The sequence below is a fragment of the Dendrobium catenatum genome, unplaced genomic scaffold (genome assembly GCF_001605985.2).
Source record: "Dendrobium catenatum unplaced genomic scaffold, ASM160598v2 fragScaff_scaffold_437, whole genome shotgun sequence".
In the NCBI taxonomy this organism is placed as follows: Eukaryota; Viridiplantae; Streptophyta; class Magnoliopsida; order Asparagales; family Orchidaceae; genus Dendrobium; species Dendrobium catenatum.
In genome coordinates this window covers 462167-485348 of record NW_021318899.1, presented here as the reverse complement: position 1 = coordinate 485348, position 23182 = coordinate 462167, and the positions used below count along the sequence as shown (strand labels likewise).

Here is a 23182-nt window from a genome sequence, read left to right as displayed (position 1 = left end):
CGGATCTTCCTCTCCAATTGAAGATCCACTTGTATCTTGTTTTTTCTTTCATCAAACTTTCAATAAAAAAGTGTTTGTGTGTTTCATTCCTGATTTTTTTTAGTTGGTTTTCTGAAATTGGTTGAGGACTGCTTGGGTATTTACTGTTTATGTTTTGCTTTAAATAGGTGATTTTCCTAGGGTTAGGGATAGGTGTTATTTGCGGAAATTTGATTGTTCTTAGGATTTTTGGGCTCTGATCGGCGGCTAGAGATTTGGGAGAGCCGGATCTTCCTCTCCAATTGAAGATCCATTGTATCTTGTTTTTTCTTTCATAAAACTTTCAATAAAAAGTGTTCGTGTTTCATTCCTGATTTTCTTTTCGTTGGTTTTCTGAAATTGCTGAAATCAGATTTCAGCCAAAACTTTTCCTAAATTTCTGCAAGCACTTCCTATCACCTATGTACTGTAGAATCTTTCTTCTCCTCATTATCATGCATCAATTATTCACTCTCTCACCCTAGATTTCAACTAGCTGTTGTGATGATGCTGATCCTGCCATGGATTCTCAAATCAATGATATTGGATGGGTTCACACTCTATTGAGATGGTCTCATATACTCCTATGTAGAGGTTGGCATCCTTCTTTAACTAGCCATGAGGCTAGGTTGTGGAAAACCGTGCCTTCCCATGTCCTCATGCGGACAGGCATGCAATGGTAATAGTTAATGAAAATCCTAGATGTATTGCATATAGCTACCTTCTCATCATTCCCATACATTTTTCCAAGAAACAACTGATATTATTGGATTTTTCTTTTAACTACTCTCATTTGTCTTCACAGAGTGCATGGATTCATACGATTTCCAGCATTTGTATTCAACTATTCATAAAGATTAGATTACTCAACCAAAATTTAAAGGAACTTTCAAAAGATAAAATAGAGGACCAGACCATGACTTAGAACCCCTGCCTTATGTGGAGTTTCCAATATACCTTGCTGCCATTTGCCTCGGTTGATCTTGTGTTTCAATTGTTTCTAAAATTCTCTAAACTTGTAATATATCTATTGCTTATCATTAGTAAACCTGGAGTTTTTTTTTCTTAAATTCTATCAACCCAATAAATTTAAAACATTAATAAGCCATAATTAAATCCTATAAAATAAATTATTGAACTTATCATATTAGGGCTATATCAATTATTGACGCTTATTCTTTCTGTTGTCTTTTTGTATTATTTTTCTGGAAAATATCGGGTTGTTTTATACTTATGATGGATTCCTTTTCTTGGCAGGCATTGCCCTTATGTTTTGGAGGCTATTACGGCACTGGCTGAATTAGGTGTTTCATCTAAGGAAATTGTGGCACTTTTTCCTCAGGTTTGTGATTTAAAAGTTCAGTCATAGTGTATGCGTGTGTTCTCTCTTGAATTTAATTTCTCATTTTGCTGAAATGTTGAAATGGATAAGATGTTTTTTGTCTGTACATGGTTCTTTGTAAGAAACTTGGGTGAGACTGTTGAGTACTGTGTTGAATTTTATCTTCTTACAGTATCTCTTAATGAAATAATTCACAGTTGGCCTTTTTATAGTACCAACGGATGCCATCGACTTATTTAGGGTTTAGGTATTATTATGTTTTGCTTATTGAACAATATAATATTTAAACCATTTATTGATGAACTTTTCATATCTGTATTTAAATTCTGATGAGCTTTTTTGGCATAATGTGGGTCTATGTCCTATTAAAGATGGACTCACCTCAACTAGTTAGTTGCCTATTATCTGATGTAGCTTCCTCGTACTAAAAGGATAGGCATCATGTATATATTTGTAACTGAAATTGACCGACTGACTGATGTTCTGAATTGAATGCTGGTAAACTTCACAATAGTTCTCCGACTATTCTTATATTGGCCAATTTTATTCTAAATTATCACTTTGCTCCAATTTAGTCCCTTGATTATACAAAATTGATCTGAAATGATCCCTTTGGAAGTAAATTAGGATCAATCTTGTATTGTTGTGGGACTAATGGGATCAATTTTATATCACAATTATAACATGAGGACCATCTTGGATTAATTTTGTATTGTCGAGACACTAAATTGAAGTAACATGATACTCTCAGACTAAATTGACTGCATAATAATTTGGGTTTTATTTTAATTTTTTTTATTTGGTTATAAAACAAGAAGAATTTAGGCCTATATATTTTGTGATATCTTTTTTTTTTGCATGAATGTGTTTTAGGAATTACTTTGGAGTTCACGCTTTGTATTTTTAAGATGTCGTTTATTTGCAATTTGGTAATCTTTGGCTTTCTTTCTTTTTTCACATTGTTTATTGGGGATACCCTTCTAAGCAAGATATGTAACTAATAAATATCTGCAAGTTAAAATGATTATTTGCTTGCTAGTGCTGCCTTGTGATGGTACTAATAAAATTTTGAAACCTGTTGTTAAGAGCTATTCTAGCTATTGCAAGTTAGTTACTATTCTTATTAAGCACCATGACAAATTTTGAGGAGCGTAGTATAAGTAATTTATATTATTTTGAAGCAGTAATTTGAGAAATGTATGTCCTTGTTAGATCTACATAGTTTACACTCAATTTATTCAGCTGTGAGCTTGGAAGCATATTTCAGACTTCATGAGGTTTTAGATGATTAGGAAATCCATCAAATGAGAACGATCCACATTTGATTCCTAAACCATTTTCATTGTGCCATGCTTTATTATTATTCCCTATTTCTTCATGGGCTTCCAAGTTATGAATGTACTTCACTAGCTGAATGATTTTGTTGTCTACCTGTCAACAAATGAATCCACAATGAGAGGTAGGACAGACAGGAATGGCATGGAAATTCCTCGGAGAGGAACCTTAAAGGTCTATTTATCAAAGTAAAGGCACCTTAATGGAGTTTTCTTGCTGTATATGATTCCACCTCTCTGTTTTTAGCTTGCTCTCAATGTGCACAGCAAATTGGTACACCAAGTCTCAACGCTAATTTTGAGTACCCCTAATACTTAAATGGTAGAGTAACTGTTGTTTTGCCACTGTTCCGCACTTAAAACCACCTAAGCCACTGTTGGCATCACTTTATTCTGTCATATTGGACAATAACTGATGGGGACATCGGAGCTTGGAAAGTCTATCAGAGATGTGGCCGTCGATCTACGGCCACGATTGAGTTGATGTACTTTTGAGTCATATTATATATTTTCTTTATTATTTTATGTTGTATTTGCTTTATTAGTGTTTTCTCTTTTACCCCTTAAGGGAGGTCGTATGTAAGCCCAACAGGCATCGCCGTCTTTTTATTTTCTTGAGTCATTTGTACGAGGCTATATATAGACCCTCTTGTTCTCTTTTCATGGAAATGATTGAATGATAAAAATTTTCCTCCATGTTTGAGTTCTTATGAGAGCTTGAGAGAGATTGGAGCAAGGTCCCTTGTAGAAGGAATTTGGATAACCCACCAACCTTGGAGACGGCCGGGTTCGCGGTTCTTCTTCTTTATCGAATTTTCCTTTTCTCTTTTTCATCTAGCCGCCGGCCTAAGGTCTCGCCCAATCCCTAGGCCGTTGGCCACCTAATCTCCCCACCTACCCGCCGGCTTCACCACACCACCACCCCTCAACCAAAATCCCCATAAGCCTCCAACCTAGCCGCCAGCCCCTCCCACCTCACTCATCTTCCCTCCACAAATTCAAATCCCTCTTGAATACTTTTCATAAGCAACCACTCTTAATTTAGGAAGGTTTAAATTCAAAATTCAAAATTCAAAATTATTTGAATTTGAAATCCTTTCCTAATTTATGAAATATATTTTAGGAAAGTTCCTAAATTAAATCCTATTTGAATTTCAAATTAATTGGGATTTAATTAAAACTTTCCTAATCTCTAAATCCCAAATTAGCGACCCAAATCACTCCCCACAATCACCTCCTAGCCCATTAATGCCGCCGACCCCCTCTATAGGATTGAATTAGAAATTCTTTCCTAAAGCCCACCTCCCTCCCTTGGAAATAATTCAAACTCCTTCCCCACCTCCTTGGCCGAAATCCCCCATGTCCCTTCCTATTTAATTTCTTTCCAAAGATCCTCCCTCTTCTTTGGAAACAAATTAACTCCCCTTCCCCCTCTCTTGCCGCCACCCCTCCCTCTTGTTTTCTCCTTTAATTATTCTCAATCAAGGATTAATTAAGGAAATGTATGACATGCTTCCCTCCACAAAAATCTTAAACAAGTTTAATTCCCCTCCCTCCTTCATTGGTCGTCCACCCCCTCTTCTCCACTTCAATTTTGAGAGAAACTTCTTTCTCTCTAGCGGAGCTTTAAAGGGTTGACATTGATCTTCGGCTACACATCATCCTTCTAAAGCCAATGAATAGCCGATCTGGAGCTTGATTACGGATTTGCTTACGACGATCAAGGATCCATTAATGTCCTCCACTCCACCTTCGATTTCAATCCGGAAGTTGATCGTTCCATCGAAGAGTACGTGGACCGCATTATTTTCACGCTATCGGAGGTCATCGACAAGCAACTTGCCGGTGCCCAGTGGCAAATCATCGCCGAACCTTCCCAAGGGTGAACTTCTTCCCCTTTTCATTTACTTTCCTAATCCCCTAATCTTGTTGGTGGTGACAAGTCACAAGGAGCCGTGTTTCGCCTTCTGCTTAAGCTTAATAAACGTAGGATTGAGTGTGCTTTCTATGTTACTTTCTTATTGTTAGATTAGAGATTTTTGTTGAAAACTACTTCATTCGTATGTTGTTGAATTTCGCTATTGTTTTGATAATTCAAGCGCTTATTATGTAACTTGGGCTAAATGATGTGACCGCTCTTACGTTTTCTCTTTTCGTTTTAACTTGCTAATAGCCGTAATTGTTCTTGTTCTTTTCAAAATCGTGCAAGTTCTTAACGCATTCATTTATTGTAGTCCTACATCAATAACGCTAAGCGCCAAGTTACGGACTAGCTGTTGATCAACCATGTTGCTAGTCTAATGTCCATTTTGGCTTTGTTGGTTGCTACTAGCCACTGAGGTCATTTACACTACCTTGTTGTTGAGCTCACATAAAACAATTACCTCATCCCACCCGTCCAAAGAAAGTTATCAATGCAAGCAGGAGAAAGAGAACTTGGGTTATTGGTTGTCAACGTTAGAGTATTCTGACTTTTTCATTGAGCCTTACGGACTTACCATTTGCAAGTAGGTTAATTTAAAATCCGAGATGAAGTGTTCTTAGAGTTTTATTTGTATAAGCATATTGAATGATGGTAACAAAAAAATAAATATATGGTAATTATGAAAATTAATTATTTAATATATGAATATTCTGATTGTCATATCCTAGGAGTTAAGGCATGGTGTATCTCTTATCAACCAAGCCAAATATATTTGCTGTGATAGTCTTAACGGGGATACGCCTGAAAGTACAAGTAGCTTACTTTTAGGCCGTACTATCATGTTGTGCTTACCTTTCCCAGTCGTGCTGAAATTTGTGTTAGTTGATTCAAATTCCACGCTAATTAAAAAGACTTTTTACACTAACAGTTATTTTGAGTTTCTGTTGTGTTTTCCGTAGAATATACTTTCTGGCATTGGAGACATTATTTAACATTGCTATATTGATTAATCGATTTCTTTGTTTGTTATTTTTAGACTCCAAATAGAGGAAGGACCCCTTTTGAGCACTTGGATAACACGCGCTGGTTGCATGTAAGTAATGTTTTATGTTTTATCTTATGGCTTTAATAGTACCTCTCTCCTGTGGTAAATTCAGAATAAGAATTTATGACGATGAAGTAAATATACAAATGCATTTCTAAAAAAGGAAATACTAAGTTCATTGTTGCCTTTATTACTCTTCCAGAATTTTCTTGCAATACTTATAAAACTGCTCAAGGACTAATGCATGGAATTTTTTGGGAATATATATATATAACCTAACAAAATCATTCTTCAAGAATACACAAAATATTCTCCCAAATGGAAATATTAATGTTTCTTATGTTAACATGGTCCTCCATTAGCAAACTAAATGTGAATTGGGGAATTTTCTGCTATTATTTTTCTTTTGTTTAGGTGGAAATATAAGTACATGGGGAACTATTTGGAATTATCATGGTGTCTTATTCCGTTAGTTATCAGTTCACTTATAGTTCATATAAAATATTTTTCCGATTCTTCCTTACACCAGCCTGGGTGAGTATACTGTTATGTTGGTGGTTCTGGTTTGTCTTTCTTGGTTCCATGGTGCAACTGCTGCCATATCCAGCAATAGGCATCATTTGCAGTTTTGATTCTTAGAATACAAGAGCTACCATGATGGTGTCAATTCCCACGTCAATGTGGTGCTCTTAATACAGGTCATTCAACATGGCATGCATGGTCCAAGCCACCAATGAAATTCCAGTTTCTATTATGTACCTAATAATTTCTTAGGCGCATCATATTCTTCGTGGGATCAAAAAATTAATGTTTAGGCTTTGCTAAGAAAGTTTTTGGTGTTCTAGGTCGAATTTCAAAACACAGATTGGATTATAGATAAAACACTACTGGGAGATGTCATCATCATTTTGCAAGGACTTTATGATATTGTTCCATATTTCCTATAAGTGTAAGCTCTTATGGTTTATTAACCCCCATAATATCAACAAAAAACTTTTGATTAAGGTTAGTTGTTAGAAACTAAATGCTTGCCATATAGTGCCAACAAATTTGATTTAGGGTTGAGAGTTTACCACCTTAAATTTAAAGCTGATGGTGGGGAATGATGACGAACTCGATAACGATCTTATAGTTTTGTTGCCTTGAGTTGTCATGGATTATGGTTTACTTAGTTAACGGAGGTGGTCGATCCAACCTGACCAACTGATCCTTATCGACAATATAAGTTTTGTTATTCAAGGGGATCTTTTAGACATAGGGTAAATGCTTGTCTAAGAGGATAAACTTAAGTCTATCTTAGCTAATGGATGGTTTTGTGACATATCAAATGCACTTTATGATTCACGACTCAGAGTTTTTAAATGGTTGGGAAACTTATGGTCACTGGCCATAATTTATTTATATTATTTTGCAATAGAACCATTTGGGCAAAGACTTTCGGCTATAGACATATACTTGTGATGTTGTTTGGTGATAAAGTTATCGGTTAGAAGACATGTGCCTTACTGTCATAAGATCGTTTGAGAGTTAACATAGCAATACACTCAACAAGGCATTGATTCTTTGTGAATTGAGATTATCCTTGAATATATTACCATTGAAAAACAGCTGTTGAGGGATGAATTTTACTTATGATTTCACATTTTGTAATTTTTTGAGATTTTTTTTATTTTTATTTTTTTGAGAATTTAAATTTTATATGTGGATGTGGCCTCAAAGTGATTTGTACTGAGATTTGGATAAAAAAGTAGCATAATATGAATGTAATTGTTGTAGTGATGAGGATGCTTAGGTGGATGAGTGGTTTTACTCTTAGAGACATGATACAAAATGAGCATATACTTGAAAAGGTTGGAGTAGCTTCAGTGGAAGATAAGATTAGATAGAGTTTCCTTAGATGGTTTGGCCACATAAAATGATGGCCTTCCGATGACCCGGTTAAAAAAGTAGATGTATTAGATTTGATTTATGTTAAGAAAGGTAGAGGTAGACATAAAAAGTCTTGGTTAGAAAATATTAGAAATGACATTTATTTATTAGATTTAGATGAGAATTTGACTCTTAACATGACAATGGAGAAAAATGATGTAGCCGATCCCACATAGTGGGATAAAGACTTTTTGTTGTTGTATATTGCCTCAAAGTGGTCTGTACTAAGATTTGGTGGCATTTTAAGAGATGTAGTTCTCTTCGGTTGATTTCTTTTATCAACACGACCATCGTCCGGGTTTTAAATGCATTCATTTTGTTGCTTGAATATTGTGCGCTTTACCTGCGTGCTAGTAAAAGGATTGGGTTTATAAATTAGTTGTATTAGTTTTCATATAGGTGGAATGACTTTAGCAATTCATATTTTATAGTGAGTTTCCTTTATATGAGGTATTAAATGTCTAATGTGAACGCAAAACAAATATTTTATCTTTTTCGATTTGTTGTGTAGAAATCTGTTAAAGGGTTCAATTCTTGCCTACTCCAAATCTTGCAAGGAGGATTGCATTTGAAATGTGGATCTTATGACATTACCCTATAGACAAGCAGGCCTGGTCAAAAGTGTATTCATATTCCTATGTAATTCCTTGTTTCTCGCTACTCAAAATGTGTTTCATTATCTCATGTGCAGGTAAACTGTGTTTCACCTTTGTGTATTGACCTATGCAATATGGGTGTCATTTTTGAGAATTTTCAACAAAGTTGTAAAACCCAGACCGAACATAGAACTAGAAGAAGTTTAAGGTTCAATGTTTCGAGCGGGTTAGACGTAATAAATTTTAAAACTATTTATATGATATCTAAATGATATAATAATAATTTAATAATATAAATTTATGAGTAAAAAATAAATAAAATTCATATACAAATAATTATTCCATAATTTTAAATTTAAACTTTGTATTAGTATTGTTTATATAAATTTTTTTGTTTACATGAGTAGAGAAGTCACATGGGATGGTGGGAGCATGTGAAAAAGCTTGGTTGGTGGTTATTTGACAAATGATTATTATAAAAATTGATTGCTCATTTTAAAATTCAAATATATTAAATTTAAATTATTTAAATTAATTATTAATTTAAATTTATTTAATTAAATATATTAAATTAATTTATAATTATATAAATGAGATAGCAAATAAACTGACCAATTTTTAAAAACTAGCATCGATTTGTCTGTTAACAGGTTGAACTGTCAGTTTGGCACAGTTGAGGTCGGTTCATTGTGAAACAGGTTCTTATAAATTATCAAATCAGCCAGCAAATTGGTTCTTAGTTCAATTGGTTGAACTGGCTAGATCGGTCCAGTTTTTAAAACATTTATTTTCATTCTAAATGTATTAACATAGTCCTTTTTGCAAATGATGACATTTGAGTAATTTTTGCGCGACATCACTTTCATTGTTTGTAGTTTTTTCATAATATGACTATTTGCTGATACGAGAGATCCTTTCTAGGTATTTTTGGTTTTATGAACACATCAACATAATTTATTTTATGAAGCGAGCAATGTTTAGCAGTTTTGCACATTCATCATTTGCTAATTTCACCATGTTCGATCAAATTGTGTGCAATGGTCTCCATTAGTTATTTTAATGCCCCGGACACATCGATGCCATCAGCTTAATAACTCAGGCTTTGAATGATGATTTCAATTCGTGCAATTTTGCATATGATATTAATACTTATTTCGATTGACTTGATTTGTAGTGCTTTGTGACGCATATGCATTGGTTAACATCCTTATGTGATCCATCCTAGCCTGCTCCAATTTCAAGAAACTTAGAAGTCTTACATATTGAACACCGCGACTTGCTTATAATTGACTTAACTTTGATGCATGATTAAATAATTTGTGGAGCTGAAATTTAATTCTCTTTTTAAATCCTTGTGTAACTCCCCTTTGCATCACATCAGAAACACTGTTGCATGTCTTTGTTTTTTTATGTTCTGTTCATCTCTGACATCTTTACAACAGTTAGCTACAGTGCTAATATATATTTTTTCTTGCAGCGGTATGTTGAGGCACAATGCTGCATTGCTTCTAATGATTACAAAGGTATGTTATATTTTGGACACTTATATTTACTTCAATTCTTTGCAGATTATCCTATTGGAATTTTTTGTAATGTAGAAGCAAATGAACAATTTAAGTTGACTTTAATGTAAACACTTAAATGATTATTGGAGACGTTACATCATTTATTATAAGTTCAGGAAGTTTATCTTGTGAACATGCCGTGATGAAATTCAAAATTTGCTTAAAGATCATCAAGCTTGATTGGTTATTAAATAAAAGTTAGCATACCCTGAGCATCAAAATATCACTGGCCTGGGTCATGGGAGGAGTTGATGTAAGCGACTTACTACTTATATTTCGAGGAAGACTATTTTTGTCTACTAGCTTGTGACCTCTGAATTACAATGGAAGGAATGAAATTACTGCTCCAGGCTTGCCCCTTTGCTTCTATTTTAAGTTTATTTCATGTTTTTTATTAATTTTTATATGATTTTTTTTAATGTTTACTTCTAACTTATCCTATTCACTCTTCATCAATCCATTACATAAAAATCTATTAAGTGTTTGCTGGCGAAACACTGTTTTAATTAAAATAATCCTTAAATGTCTTCTTGCATCCATAGATCAAGTTTACACACTAAGTTTAGCCAGGACGGTCATTCTGTAGTTAATTAGTGGCATATTTTTTAGATTTGTCATTTTGTATCCGTTTCACTGATTGTGGACTAAATCAATGTAGAAGAATCGTCCACTGGCTATGCACAACCCTTGATAAGAAATTATTGCCCAATGTTAAGTTGACGTAATTTAAAATGTGAGTTGTTAACTTTCAAGATAGGTTACAAGGAAGTGAAACTAGAATTCTTTAGTTGAGATAGATCTAATGTGATAAGATGGCTAATTACATTAAAGGGATTGTCATAAAAGTTTTAGGAGAGTGTAGAAAATCTGTTGTACATTGATAAGGTGAATTTATGGAGTGAAAAAGAATAAAAAAGTTATTAATGAAAAAAATATGCTTTTGAAAGGGTGACAAAAATTGAATACCGTTGAGTTTTATAACAAGTATATGAAAGCTAGAAGGCTTGCAAAGAGTGTTGTGAGCAAATTAAAAAACTATAGTTTTTGACAATGTATATTAAAGGCTTGTTACTATGTAAGGAGAAACAAAGATAAATAGAATATATAAGGTAACTAATATGAGATTTAGAGATTTCAATCAAGTTAGATGCATATAAAGTGAATATAATAAGATCTTGACTAAATGCATGTCATTAGTGAAAGTGGGAATGCTATTTTAAGAAAAAATTAAAAGAGAATTTTAAACAAGAAGCTAGTTTGAAGAAAACATTCCGAACAATGTAATGAGCTATAATACAGATTGATTCATAAAGAGTGAAGTGAAATTAGCTTTGAAGATATGCATAATGGTAAGAGTTGAGGTTCCGCATGAGATATCCATTGAGTTTTAGAAAAAAAAAGGGGCTTCCCCAGAAAATACTTTGGATGTCTTGATAATTAGTGATAAAACACTTTTGTAGGTTGTGGTGTATGTCACAGGCGCTATAATCATTTCTAGTGAGCAAGATGTAAAAAACATGAACAAGTATGGGAAAGTCTTAGGTTTTATGTTTGAAGTTGATAGAATGGTTTCTGTTGTTATTATGAAGGCCAATCATCGCAAGAACCTTAACAAAGTTTTCAAACCGGGCTTGTAGATTCTATTTAAGTCCATAGATAGCCTTCTTCAGTAGGCATATTGCCATATACGACCTTCCTTTTTGCACAAATTACCCAAGAGGTTGTTCATAAAGATCACCATAAAGGAAAGCATCACACATCCATTGGTAATAAAATTCAGCCTTGATTGATGGCCATAGAGAGGATAATTCAAGCCAAGATAAGTCTGACAACTAAAGGTATATTGTTAGAATAGTCCACCCCATAGATTTAAGTAAACTTCTGGAAAGTAGCCAAGCCTTGTATTGATTGATGGAGCGATTGGCATGATGAAATTCAATTGTGATGCCCCCATCGAGCAATTGGTTTAACCCAGAAGGGTGTGAGGAAACCCAATTCTATATATGGAGATTAAATAGGGTACTCTTCTCGGCATCCATAGCATCTTTCTAGAGAAGGCTTTACAATGCTTTTTGATGTGCCCTTGAAATATATGTAGAGCATACGACAGGGTATATGTATGAAAATAAGAAAGATTGTCCAATGTTTTATGATAGTAAATATCATGAGCAACATATTATCATTTACCTTCTGTAGGGTAGTTGGTAAGTGAAGTACAAAGAATTCATCATCAGATGAATGCACAGCTGAATCTATTGTCGATAATAAACCTGTAATGAGGTAGACATAGGAAGAGGAACTTTTTAAGGAAGAGGAATAAGAGGTGAAAATATGTTTGAGGGAGAAAATAAGTTTGTGGTCTCATGAAATGTAACTTTATCAAGTGTGAATAAACATCTGGTTTATAATCATATCATTGTCATCTCTTTTTGAGTGTGACAACACCCAAGAAATATACATTGAATGGCACAAGGAGAAGTTTGTCATGTGATCGAAACATATGAATAATGCTAGTATAACCAAAATTTTAGGCTAAAAGTTATGAGGGAGTGGCGATGAAACCCAATTATTAATAGGAATAGGATAGCTAAAGTTGTTGATGTCCTTTCATATGAAACATTAAATTTCAGGCAATATCGAGCAAATAATGACTTTCATGTTCAACCATACACTATGCTGAAATGTATAGTAGCAAAATGTTTGATGAATAATACCCTTGTTAGAATAAAGTTTGACACAAATATTGTATAATTTCCAAAGCATTGCCAATGTATCAAGTTTTGATTAATGTGGAGAATTAGACTTTTATTTCTTGATAAAATGTTTGAAATACATGCAGGGCTTTTCGTCGAATTGTTAGTTGCTTTCACTGTATATTTGATTGTATTGATGATTTATAAAAGCTCGATATATCATTAAAATGATAAATAGGTAATTCTTCTATATTTAAGTCTAGGGCGTTACAAAATAATCATCAATGAATGCAATAAAATATTATAATCTCAGGTAAGAATCGAACTAGGACTACAAATATTTGAGTGAAGAAGATCAAATGGACGATGTTAGCAATTAGTAGTACATGTAGGAAAGGATACACAATTATGTTTACCCATTTTACATGCATGATAGTTAAAATTGGAGAGTGAAGAGATGAAATAATCCCAAAGTTTATTAGGAGGATGAATAAATTTACAATGCCAATGATATGGAGTAGCGGTGGAAGAGAGAATGAAAGGAGCATTTTTGGTCAAGTTGTAGATGTCGGATTGAATGCCTCACTAATTGTCTTCCTCATGCTGAGATCTTTAAAGACACAATTAGAGTGAAAAAAGATTATTGAACATTTATGAGTTTGGGTAAAGTGGTGAATAGATATTAGATTGACAACAAATTTCGGGATGTAAAAAACCTTTGAAAGATAGATTTAGAAGGATGTATGATACTTTTTTCAAAAACAAGAGAAGGGAGAATCATCAACAATAATGATTGCTAGTGGAGAGATGATGGGGACATCAGATCGTGGAAGGTTTATTAGAGGGTGGCCGCCGATCTACAACCACGATCGAGTTATTGTACTTTTGATTCATGTTATGTTTGTTTATGTATTTATTTTTATTTTATTTCCCGTTGTACGCTTCTAGTAAAGGGATGTCGTATGTAAGCCCCGAGGGCATGTTCGTCTTTTATTTTGAGTCTCTTATACTAGGCTATTTATAGCCCCTTGCTTATTGTTTTTGAGGGATGAATGATTGATTACAAAATTTTCTTCCGTGCATAAGTTCTTGTGAGAGCTTGAGAGTGAGATTGGAGAGAAATCCCTAGGAGATGGAAATCGGATCACCCACAAACCTTGGAGACGGCCGGGTTCATGGTGTTCTTCTTTATCCTTAGTCTTGCCCCTTCCACCTCCCCTACCGGACAACCTTGCATCTCAACCACCTCCATCTCCAAGCCAATGTCTCCTCCTAACCAAGCTCCACAAATTTTCCCCCACACAAACTGCCGGCCACCATATTCGAAAATAATAAACTCCTAAACCCGTTTGGCCGAAATTTTCAAAGCCCTCATACCTTTTTATTTCTTTCCAAACCTAACATTGGGTTTTGGAAATAAATCCCCAACCTCCCCCTTGCCGACGGCTCCTATCCCTCTCCCTTTCCCTTTTGAGTTTAGTTCAAATTCAAATATCCTTAGTTCTAAAATCTGAAATTACTTTCATATTTTTACTTCTTGGCTCCCTCATTAACTCTCCACCATAATTGAGGAGTTGAGAATTTCTCTCCTAGATCCCTCCCCTCTACTTCCAAAATCTGAAATTTATTTCAGATTTTGTCTTTGGTTCTTCCCTCCTTCAAGTTGCAAGAGAAACTTCTTTCTCTTCATCAATATTCAAGAGCACTATCAAATCTTGAGGAGATTTTTCACCTAGCCTCCATGAATGGCGGATGCAGAAACTGAGTACGACCTAACCTACGACGAGGACGGTTTCATAGACATTCTTCAATCTACTTTCTTTGACGTTAATACAAGGGTCGATCACACCTTCGAGGATTACATCGAGCGTATTCTAGACACTTTGGTGGAGGCAATTGAAGAACAGTTTGAAGGCGTTGAGTGGAGGATCTCCACCGACCCTTGACAAAGGTTCTCATTTTCCATTTTCAACATACTTCTTAAAGTCTAACTTTATTTTGTGCTTGATTGTAGTCATGAAGGACGATACTTCCTGCTTCTGCTAAGCTTAGTAAACGTTGGGTTTTGAGTGTGCCTCTATGCTTATTAATTCTCATTGTTAGATTAGATATTTTATTTTAAACTACTTCTCTGGCATCATGTTATTTTCTAATATATCTTGAAAGTTTCAAATCTCTGGTTATGTGATTTAGCCTAAGCGGGTGTGACCCCTTTATGTTTTATCTCATTGTTTTAAGCTGCTAAGAGTTTTCTTCATATTTTTATTCTAATCAAGAGTTGTGCAAATTCCTAACAAAAATATTGCATTCTTACGTAGTCCTACATCAAGAGGATATGTGAAGGCATGAAAAGTGCGGTAATCACCCATCATATAAGAAGCGACTCCTAAATTTAAAATTCAAGACATAGCAATAGAGACAACTGTAGCAGATCGAAATAAAGAGAACACAAGAGTTAGAGATTGATTTTTGTGATTGTTGAAGAAGGTCATAGTCTTCCTGAGAAATAGTAACCAATTTTTAGAGGAGACACCATGAGGGGTATGTAGATTAATATCAGATGTGGAAATATGATGAGCAGTGGAGGGCAATCAATTTTTTTCAAACAACATTTACGAGGATGATTAGTGTATCTGCAATAAGTGTAAGCGGAAAAAGTAATTTGGACACGACCTCAACCACAATCCTTCCACCATATCCGCGACTTTCCCTGCCACCCGTTGAGATAACAACCAAAGCTGATTGAGCAAGAATCAGAATGCTGAGTGATGGAAATCTTAGTGATGCGATGAACCTGGGATAGAGCAGTTAAAATATTAGGCACTTTGGAGTTGCACACAAGCATATCTCTTGCTGACGGGCTCAGGGTGGCGCAGTGAAGAGACATGCACAAGGGCAATGCACATGAGTATAATGCATGCATGCATAGAGTTGTGCAATGCATGTGTGCAAAGGGAGATGCAAGTTGCAATGAGTCACGTGGGCATAGCAGCACACGCGAACAATTTTGTTTAGGTTGGGGCGGCATTGATAGGACAGTCATTTTGTTTTGATACCATGTCGTGAAGAAATGATTTTGGTGCCTTATTGAATGAAATATGTACCTATAAATAGGCATACAAGAATGATACAAAAGAAAATAAACGAGAATGCATATTATTATGGTGGTATAAATGTATATCACCAAAAAAGATTTTCTAAATATGACTTTTCCGAATATTACTTTCCGTATATATGCTCTAATATATACTCACACAGACACACACCCAACATAAATTATTAATTAGAAATGTGGAGAACCAAATTTATTGATTATTATTGAGTACTTAATTATAATTTTATGATGGCTTAACCTAATACGTTGTGCTTTTCTAGGCGGCCTTGAACATTTCTCTGACCTATTGCAACGTTTTCCAAACAACGTGCACATATTGCTGGAAATTGCTAAGGTAAGTCATTTCCTTAAGAGTTAAATTGCTGTACTGGTAATCTGTTGAAAAATAAGCTTCGAAGCCTCTCTCTTGCCTTTCATTTTTCACATTCAAGTTATTATTTCATGTACATTTTATACCATATTTAAAGAGGATGTGTGTTTATTTTCCATATATGATTACCATTTGTATGTATGCTCTAACTTTGACATAAAGGTGTTAATGACATTAAAGTTCCGTCACGGAATGTCATAATTCATCCTGTTGGGAATTCTTTACTAAATAGTTTTGCATTCTCAAATGCATCTACATGAAGATTGAAGCTATCATTGGAAGAACCGAAGAAGCTATAATGAATTTTGAAAAGGTAAACCAATATTGAATTTTAGCCTGCGACCATGTAAAGTGGTCCAAGCTCTTTTTATTCATTTATGAAAAAAGGCTTTGTTTAGATTTACAGGTTCGGTCTATTGATCCATTTGTCATGACGTACATGGATGAGTATGCATTGCTTCTGAACTTGAAGTCTGACCACTCTAAGTTAAACAAACTAGTGTATGATTTGCTAAATATTGACCCAGCAAGAGCTGAAGCTTTTGTTGCATCATCTTTATTGTGGGAAAGGAAAGATGAACGAAGAGCCCTGGCTTATGCTGAGAAGGTTTAACTCCAAAGCTTCTCATCATTTATTCTAAAAGCTTCTTCTGATCTAGTTTTCCTACTTAAGCAAATTGTTTTTTGAACAGAGCATCCGAATTGATGATAGACATATTTTGGGCCACATAACAAAGGTAATTAGCATGCTTTTCTGCAGGATAATTGTTGAATTGAGGAGTGAGTTTTTGCAATTTCTATACAATTCATTGTTATTTTTAAACTTGCAATGCGTGTCCAGGGAAGACTTTTTCTGTCGTTAAACCGACCTGATACAGCTGTGACAGCCTTCAGGGCAGCTCTAGAGTTGAGACCTGATCTTCGCTCTTATCAAGGTCTTTGAATACATTTTCTACATTTTACACCATTGATTTGTAGATTTCTTTTTCCTGATGTATGAAATTTTGCAGGCTTAGTTCGTTCTTATTTGGCCCTTTCCAAAATAAAGGAAGCACTATATACAGCTCGAGAGGCAATGAAGATAATGCCTCAATCAGCAAAAGCCCTCAAACTGGTTGGTGATGTTCATGCAAGTAATTCTAGTGGGAGGGATAAGGTACGCATGCCTTTGATTTCATTTTAGGTCCATATAATGTTATGTTCTGAAGCTCACCTTTCAGCTAGACAAGTGACATTGGTTTAGTCTCAGCTAATCGTAGTGATGTCTCTGTTGTGAATTGGCTGTTGCTTATTTATCAATTGTGTTTCACCTTCTTCCGAAATTATGAATTATATTGTAAAGTTTTCAGTAAATAAATGGTTCATACTATGATTTCTGTTATTGTTTTTTTTTAATTTGGAAAGTGTCTTGTATAAATTTTCTAAAATAAGTTGCAAGGTACCTGTTAAATATTTCTTACTTGCTTAACATAGTAAACACCATAAAATGAAGAAAGTTTATACCAAATTATATCTATCACGCATCATCTTGAAGAAAATATCTTTGATTTTTGGCATTACAGAAGATTGGTTAACTGATGTTGATTTAGCTAGTCTTTTTTTTTGGGCGGCTAACTTTCTTCTGCAGTGTCAAGTGGATGCATTTATCTTTTCTATTCGAAAGATTTTTTATTCAAGGCATTTTATGATCATTGGATGACACTTCAGAAACATTATTGTTGTGCTGTATTAACTTATATTTTCTTTTTTGAAGGTAATAGGGATATTCATTTAAAATCATGATTTCGTCTCTAAAATTAACAGAGATATTCTGTTGAATCTCAAAATATGCATCAGCTTCCTGTAATTTTTAACTTGGTGGATGTGTGAAGTGGCAGCTTTGGGCTATCTGCCACACAACTTTTTGGTTGATTTGGGCTCTTTTCTTCAACTAGTTTTTTTTTTAACTTCCTTTTTTTCCCTGCATTCAGCTAGCATCAACTTTCTCCCTCAACAACTCTCTCATGTCACTCTCTCAATCTTTCCCTTTATGCGTGCACATTAGCATCACTTTTTAACAGAAAGGTTCTATTTTCTTGGTTTTTATTATATACTAATGTAAATGGCATGGGGGTCGGGGTATCATATATAATTATTTATTTAGGGTATCTTTCCTAGAAGGGTATTTTGGTTCTCTACTTGGTTGTAGGGTTAGGAATAGAGACACCGCATCTCTGACATTGTTGCTTGACTCATTGAGGTATTGGATGGATGGATGATGGGCTAGAGTTTGAGATCTTTATTGTTTGATTTTGGACTCATGTTGGATGTCTTTTAGATTGGTGTTGGGTGTGATTTAAGCTTGTTTATCAATTCTTGGCTGATGCGTCAAGATTGATGCTTGATTATATATGGACTTTATTGACTGCCTTCACGCATCTGAAGAATTCCGATGGTGGTGGCTGGAAATACTCTTTTTTTGTCCTACGCCCATTTTACAGAGACTGAAAAACACATATCTCAATATCATGATTTGCACCGCCTAGATTGGTTGATACTTTATGATTTTATAGGGATATGTCAGTTAATTTATTTTTTGCCTTGCAAAATAGTAATGGCTGAATAGAGCATATATGAGTAGTGGCGGCCTAAAAGGGCACCTACTTGCATATATTTTTGTTGGATTTTTTTTTTTTAGATACCACATGGCCAATTTCTTAATAATGGTTGTGTAAATTAACAGTTTCTATTGGCAGCTATTAACAAACAACAATTTGAATGGTTATGTTTTGGCTATTATTGATAGGAGGGCCACCACTAGCATTAGGGAGTGCTTATTAGTGTTGACCTTGACAAACCCATGTCGCATGAGCCCTCTTCATGCACTACCTCGGCCTTAACACCAAAATTATAAGGAAGTCCCGAATGCAAGTGTTCACCCTCAAGAAAAGATGGCGCTAGGGAATGAACCCTGCTTTCGTAAGCTTATAGGTCTCATTTTTCCCGAGGTAGATTGAATTTTTAACTTAACCAGATTTTCCCTAATGATCGACATTAAAGTTTATTTAATTTTGAGGTTTCACATCTGATGAGCGCAAGCCCTCGTTGTTAATTACCCCTTCTAATGCTTGGAAGAGCATTCTCGATTAAGGATGAAACTACATTTAATTGTGGAAGAAGTGTAAAGTGTGTAAGTGTTTTAGTTTTAGTTATGGGGGGAATAAAGGTACACCCGATCAAAATCCCATGGTTCCGTCATCCCAGGTATACCGTGGGTTTCACTCTACCAACAATAACAACCATTGATTGTAGTATCTAGAAAATCTGATTAGCAATCATGGGTTGCCTCCTTTCAGAGATCCCCAAGTAAACTGAAATGGATTTTAATTTTGTTTGATTTGGGTTAGAACTTACGGCTCTGCTTAAGAGTTGCCCGTTGTTTAAATTTAGGTTAGGTCTTATAATTCCATTTAGGAGTTGCATGTAGTGTAGATTTAGGTTGAGGTTTACGACTATCATTGAAAGTAACCCGTGTAGCAGGACTTACGACTTAGATTGAAAGTAGCCGGAGGAGCGACTCTTACAGCCTCTATTTAGAGGTTGCTCAAGTATTAAAAGCGGGTCTTACTATTTCACTTGAAAGTAGCCCAGGTGACGGGTCTTATAACCTTTATTAAGGGTGGCCCATAGAGGGGTCTAGGGTTAGGTTACTATCTAGATATTTCCCCTAGAGTTGGACTTACGGCTTCTCTACTAGAAATTGTCGAAAAGCGGGTTTTATAACTTAGCCCTATAGGCAAAGCTGCCCAGCATTTGGTGTTAATGGATTTTAGGGTTATTTTCCTAATGTATGAGGCTTACTGCTTCACTTAGAAGTAACCCATTGGTGTATGTTTAGGGTAAGTTGGACTATACCTATAGAAGCTCTTGTTTGTAGTTGTTTGCTAGTATGACACTAGATTATAGTTTTCAGTTGTTTACTAGCCCGACACTAATATTCTGCTACAGTACCCTATTTTTTTTCTTTAATTACTTTGCTTTAGCAGCTAGTTTCAGTAGTTAGCTTTATTATTTTTAGTATTAAATTTATTTACTATGTGAAGTCTTGAAAATTGCTTTCGGTGGCGAGCTTCCTTGTGTTAGCGTAAATATTAGATCATCTATTGGATGATTTGTGTCATTATTCTTTGTATCTACTTGTTTATTGATTGGCGTGTGTTTATGATTGAATTTTTATCAAGTGCTATATATGTTGAATTCTTTTAGTGCTGGGATCTTTAATTATTTTTGAATTTTATATTTGATCGTGATTTTCCTTGCGAGATTTAAATTTTGAGAATTTGCACTATTATTTGTAATGAAAAAACACATTGGTTATTTTTGCATTGAAGGTGACTTGAGTTTTGCTGAAGTTGATAGCATAGTAGCATATTATGACTTTATTTCTATTTTTTGTGTATTTAATTCTAGGTTTTTATTAAAAAACCCTGATCATCCTACATCAAATTAGAGAAAGAACAATGGCTATTAGTAGCAAAATTCGCAAAGGAAAACACAAAACGAAGTCAATGCAAGGAGCAAAACGAATAAATTTGATTTCAATGATGTTAGAAGGAAAAGTTGGAGGAAGCAGAGAGTGTCCCAGCACAATGTTTGTTACCTAAGTCAAAACTCCAAGCGCGGGGAGAAGGCGTCAATGTCTCTTGTGATTGCGATCGAGAAAAACACTGGCAGATGTGTGGGCTCTTAGAGGGAGACAAGTGTGCGGTGTGAATTTGTGGAGTGCACGGTCTTTTTTAAGTTATTTTCATAGCTTCTCATTTGATAGTTAGAGATTTGATTAATTGGCTAAAAGTTTTATATTTGGTGCAGCTGTAGTATTTCTGTAGAAATTGGATGATTATATTTTGTTTATGAAGATACGTCATTTTTCCAATAAAAAGCAATGGTGAAATTGGAAACTAAAAAGCAGCTTCTTCTCTCACCTCTGTCTCTGTATTTCTTTCTCCTCTTCCCACACATTCTCTATGACTCTCATGTCTTCGATTCGTTTGATTTCACCTTCTTACATCTCCATATAATTCAAAATTGTAGACCTCTTTCTGTGAATTCGTTTGGTCGCTTACCCCTCAAAAACTCTTTTATCATTTGTAATGAGAATGAACTGCAGTGTCGGTTCTTTTTGAGCCAGCGTTGCTGGTTCAGTTTGAACCTGGTTTAACAATATGTAGCTGGTTTGGCAATCCAAGATCCACTACATGCTACCTATTTTTAAAGAAAAGGTGCACTTTAACAGTTTAACTTAGAATCATAAATCTGCATAACGTGCGGGCTGCAATATGTGCACTCTACGTTGTTTTTTAGGGTTTAGACACATCATTTACGAACAAGTTTTTTAAGAATTCGCTTAATTCTTAGCATTATTTTAAAGTTGATTATTTGTGATTAATCTTTAGTTTACCTTCAAAGTCTTCCTTAAGTTAGTAGTTTTCTGTGGCTTTTTCTTGAAGGTTTCTTTCTTCGTAAAGGCTTTTATGTTGGTTTTGAAATCTGATTTTTTTTACTTGAACACATCATTGGCAATCTATAACACAGGCGAGGAAATTTTATGAATCTTCCCTGCGCCTAGAACCTGGATACCTAGATGCTGCTTTAGCATTGGCTGAGCTACATGTTGTTGAGGGCAGAACTAAAGATGCAGTCTGTCTTCTTGAAAAATATATTAAAGATTGTGCAGATGATTCTCTACACACCAAGTTGGCTCAGGTTTTTGCTGCTACAAATATGCTATCTGAAGCTCTCTCTCATTATCAAGCAGCATTGAGGTATGCAATCACCTTATATTATTGATTAAATATCCAGAAGAAATTTCCATTACTTGATTAATAAACTTTGAAGCAAGCAGTCTGTCATTTCAGTCTGATGAGTGCCCATTTCAATGTCCATCTTACACCAATGTCTCCGCTCCGTTTACATTCACTAGTACACTAAGGCTTTGTTTGGGACAGTTTTCTTACTGCTTCTTAAACCAGTTTTCAGTACAATTTTTTTTTAAAATTTTTATACTAGAAAGTTGCTTTAAGAAGCAGTAAGAAAGCCGTTCCAAACGAAGTCTAAAACATGAATCAATAATCTCGTGTTAAGCCATATCAGCCATAACACTCGAGCCATGTAGCCATATATATTGTCATTTTTGCAGAAGTTTCATAAACTGAAGTGGCACATGAATATGGACCATTTCCTTACAAGTTTAAAATATGCATTTTCTTCATTAGTATCTCCTGTTTACCTCAGGATAAATCCACAAAACAATGCTGCTAAAAAGGGTTTAGAACGCCTGGAGAAACAAATGAAGGTGAATCATGCAGCCCTTGCAGTTGTTCAAAGTATTTCCAGTTGATAAATCAATGAAATTTTCATTTTTCTTCACTTATTTTCGCAGGGCATAGATCCAGATGCACCTGATGAAGATGAAGAAAATGAAGTCGAAGATGCTGAAGCTGATCCAGAAGACAATGATCTTTTGTAAGCAACAAAAATTCTTTAATAGTTTGAGCTCTAAGATGGTGAAGCAGGCCCATATGAACTATCAGAAATCAAGCAAAGCAGCATATCAGAAGGGCTTGATCTGCTTTGCAAACCGTAGTAAGGCTTTATTTCGAAATATTTAAAGTGTTATTAACTAAAATATTGTATTTTGATAGTCTCTGCAACTGCTAAGAACTGCTCTTGCCAAGCTTGAATTTATAATGTAAGCAGCTTTGTATGAACAAATAGATGTCAGCTCCATTTTTTCCCCTCTATATACTTCTTTTTTTATTCTTAGAATTTGATCTCTTTACATCTACTACATATATATTAAGATATTCTATAATCTCATGCTTTTCATAGTAAATATTCAACTTATTTTCTATCAAAAAATTTAAATAATCCATTTGCCTCCGCCATTAAAATTCATATCAGAATCTTTGATTTTGATGATTTTTATCTAAGTTTAATTTTCAATCATGTCAGCACACAAAATATTAGGCTAAGGTATTTGTTATTATAATTATATTTCTTTTTTTCTTGTAAGAGCGAAATTTGAATATCTAGTTTAACATTTAAAATTATGATCAGTATTTAGTTGATGATTAGATCATGACACTGAAAAGTATATATAAATATTTTATCACAATAATAAATATTATTAATTGAGTAAAAACTCATCTTCAACAATGCTTTAAACTTTGAAAATTAAAGATAAAATTAAATAAAACATTGTAAGTACTA

The 23182-nt window shown here is 34.6% G+C and overlaps 1 protein-coding gene across 1 annotated transcript in view; it reads left to right on the top strand.

The window, feature by feature from the left end:
* The window catches only part of LOC110099864 (anaphase-promoting complex subunit 7), a gene marked incomplete at its 5' end in the record, with an annotated part of 41935 nt that extends 19220 nt beyond the window's left edge, over positions 1-22715 (top strand). The window contains 12 exon segments of the mRNA XM_020827163.2: positions 1276-1360; positions 5655-5711; positions 9666-9711; positions 15822-15895; positions 16194-16244; positions 16338-16538; positions 16624-16668; positions 16773-16866; positions 16942-17087; positions 21506-21735; positions 22205-22265; positions 22353-22715. Coding sequence (XP_020682822.1) covers positions 1276-1360; positions 5655-5711; positions 9666-9711; positions 15822-15895; positions 16194-16244; positions 16338-16538; positions 16624-16668; positions 16773-16866; positions 16942-17087; positions 21506-21735; positions 22205-22265; positions 22353-22439 — 1177 coding nt within the window. The 3' untranslated portion in view covers positions 22440-22715.
* Positions 22716-23182: the final 467 nt, after the last annotated feature.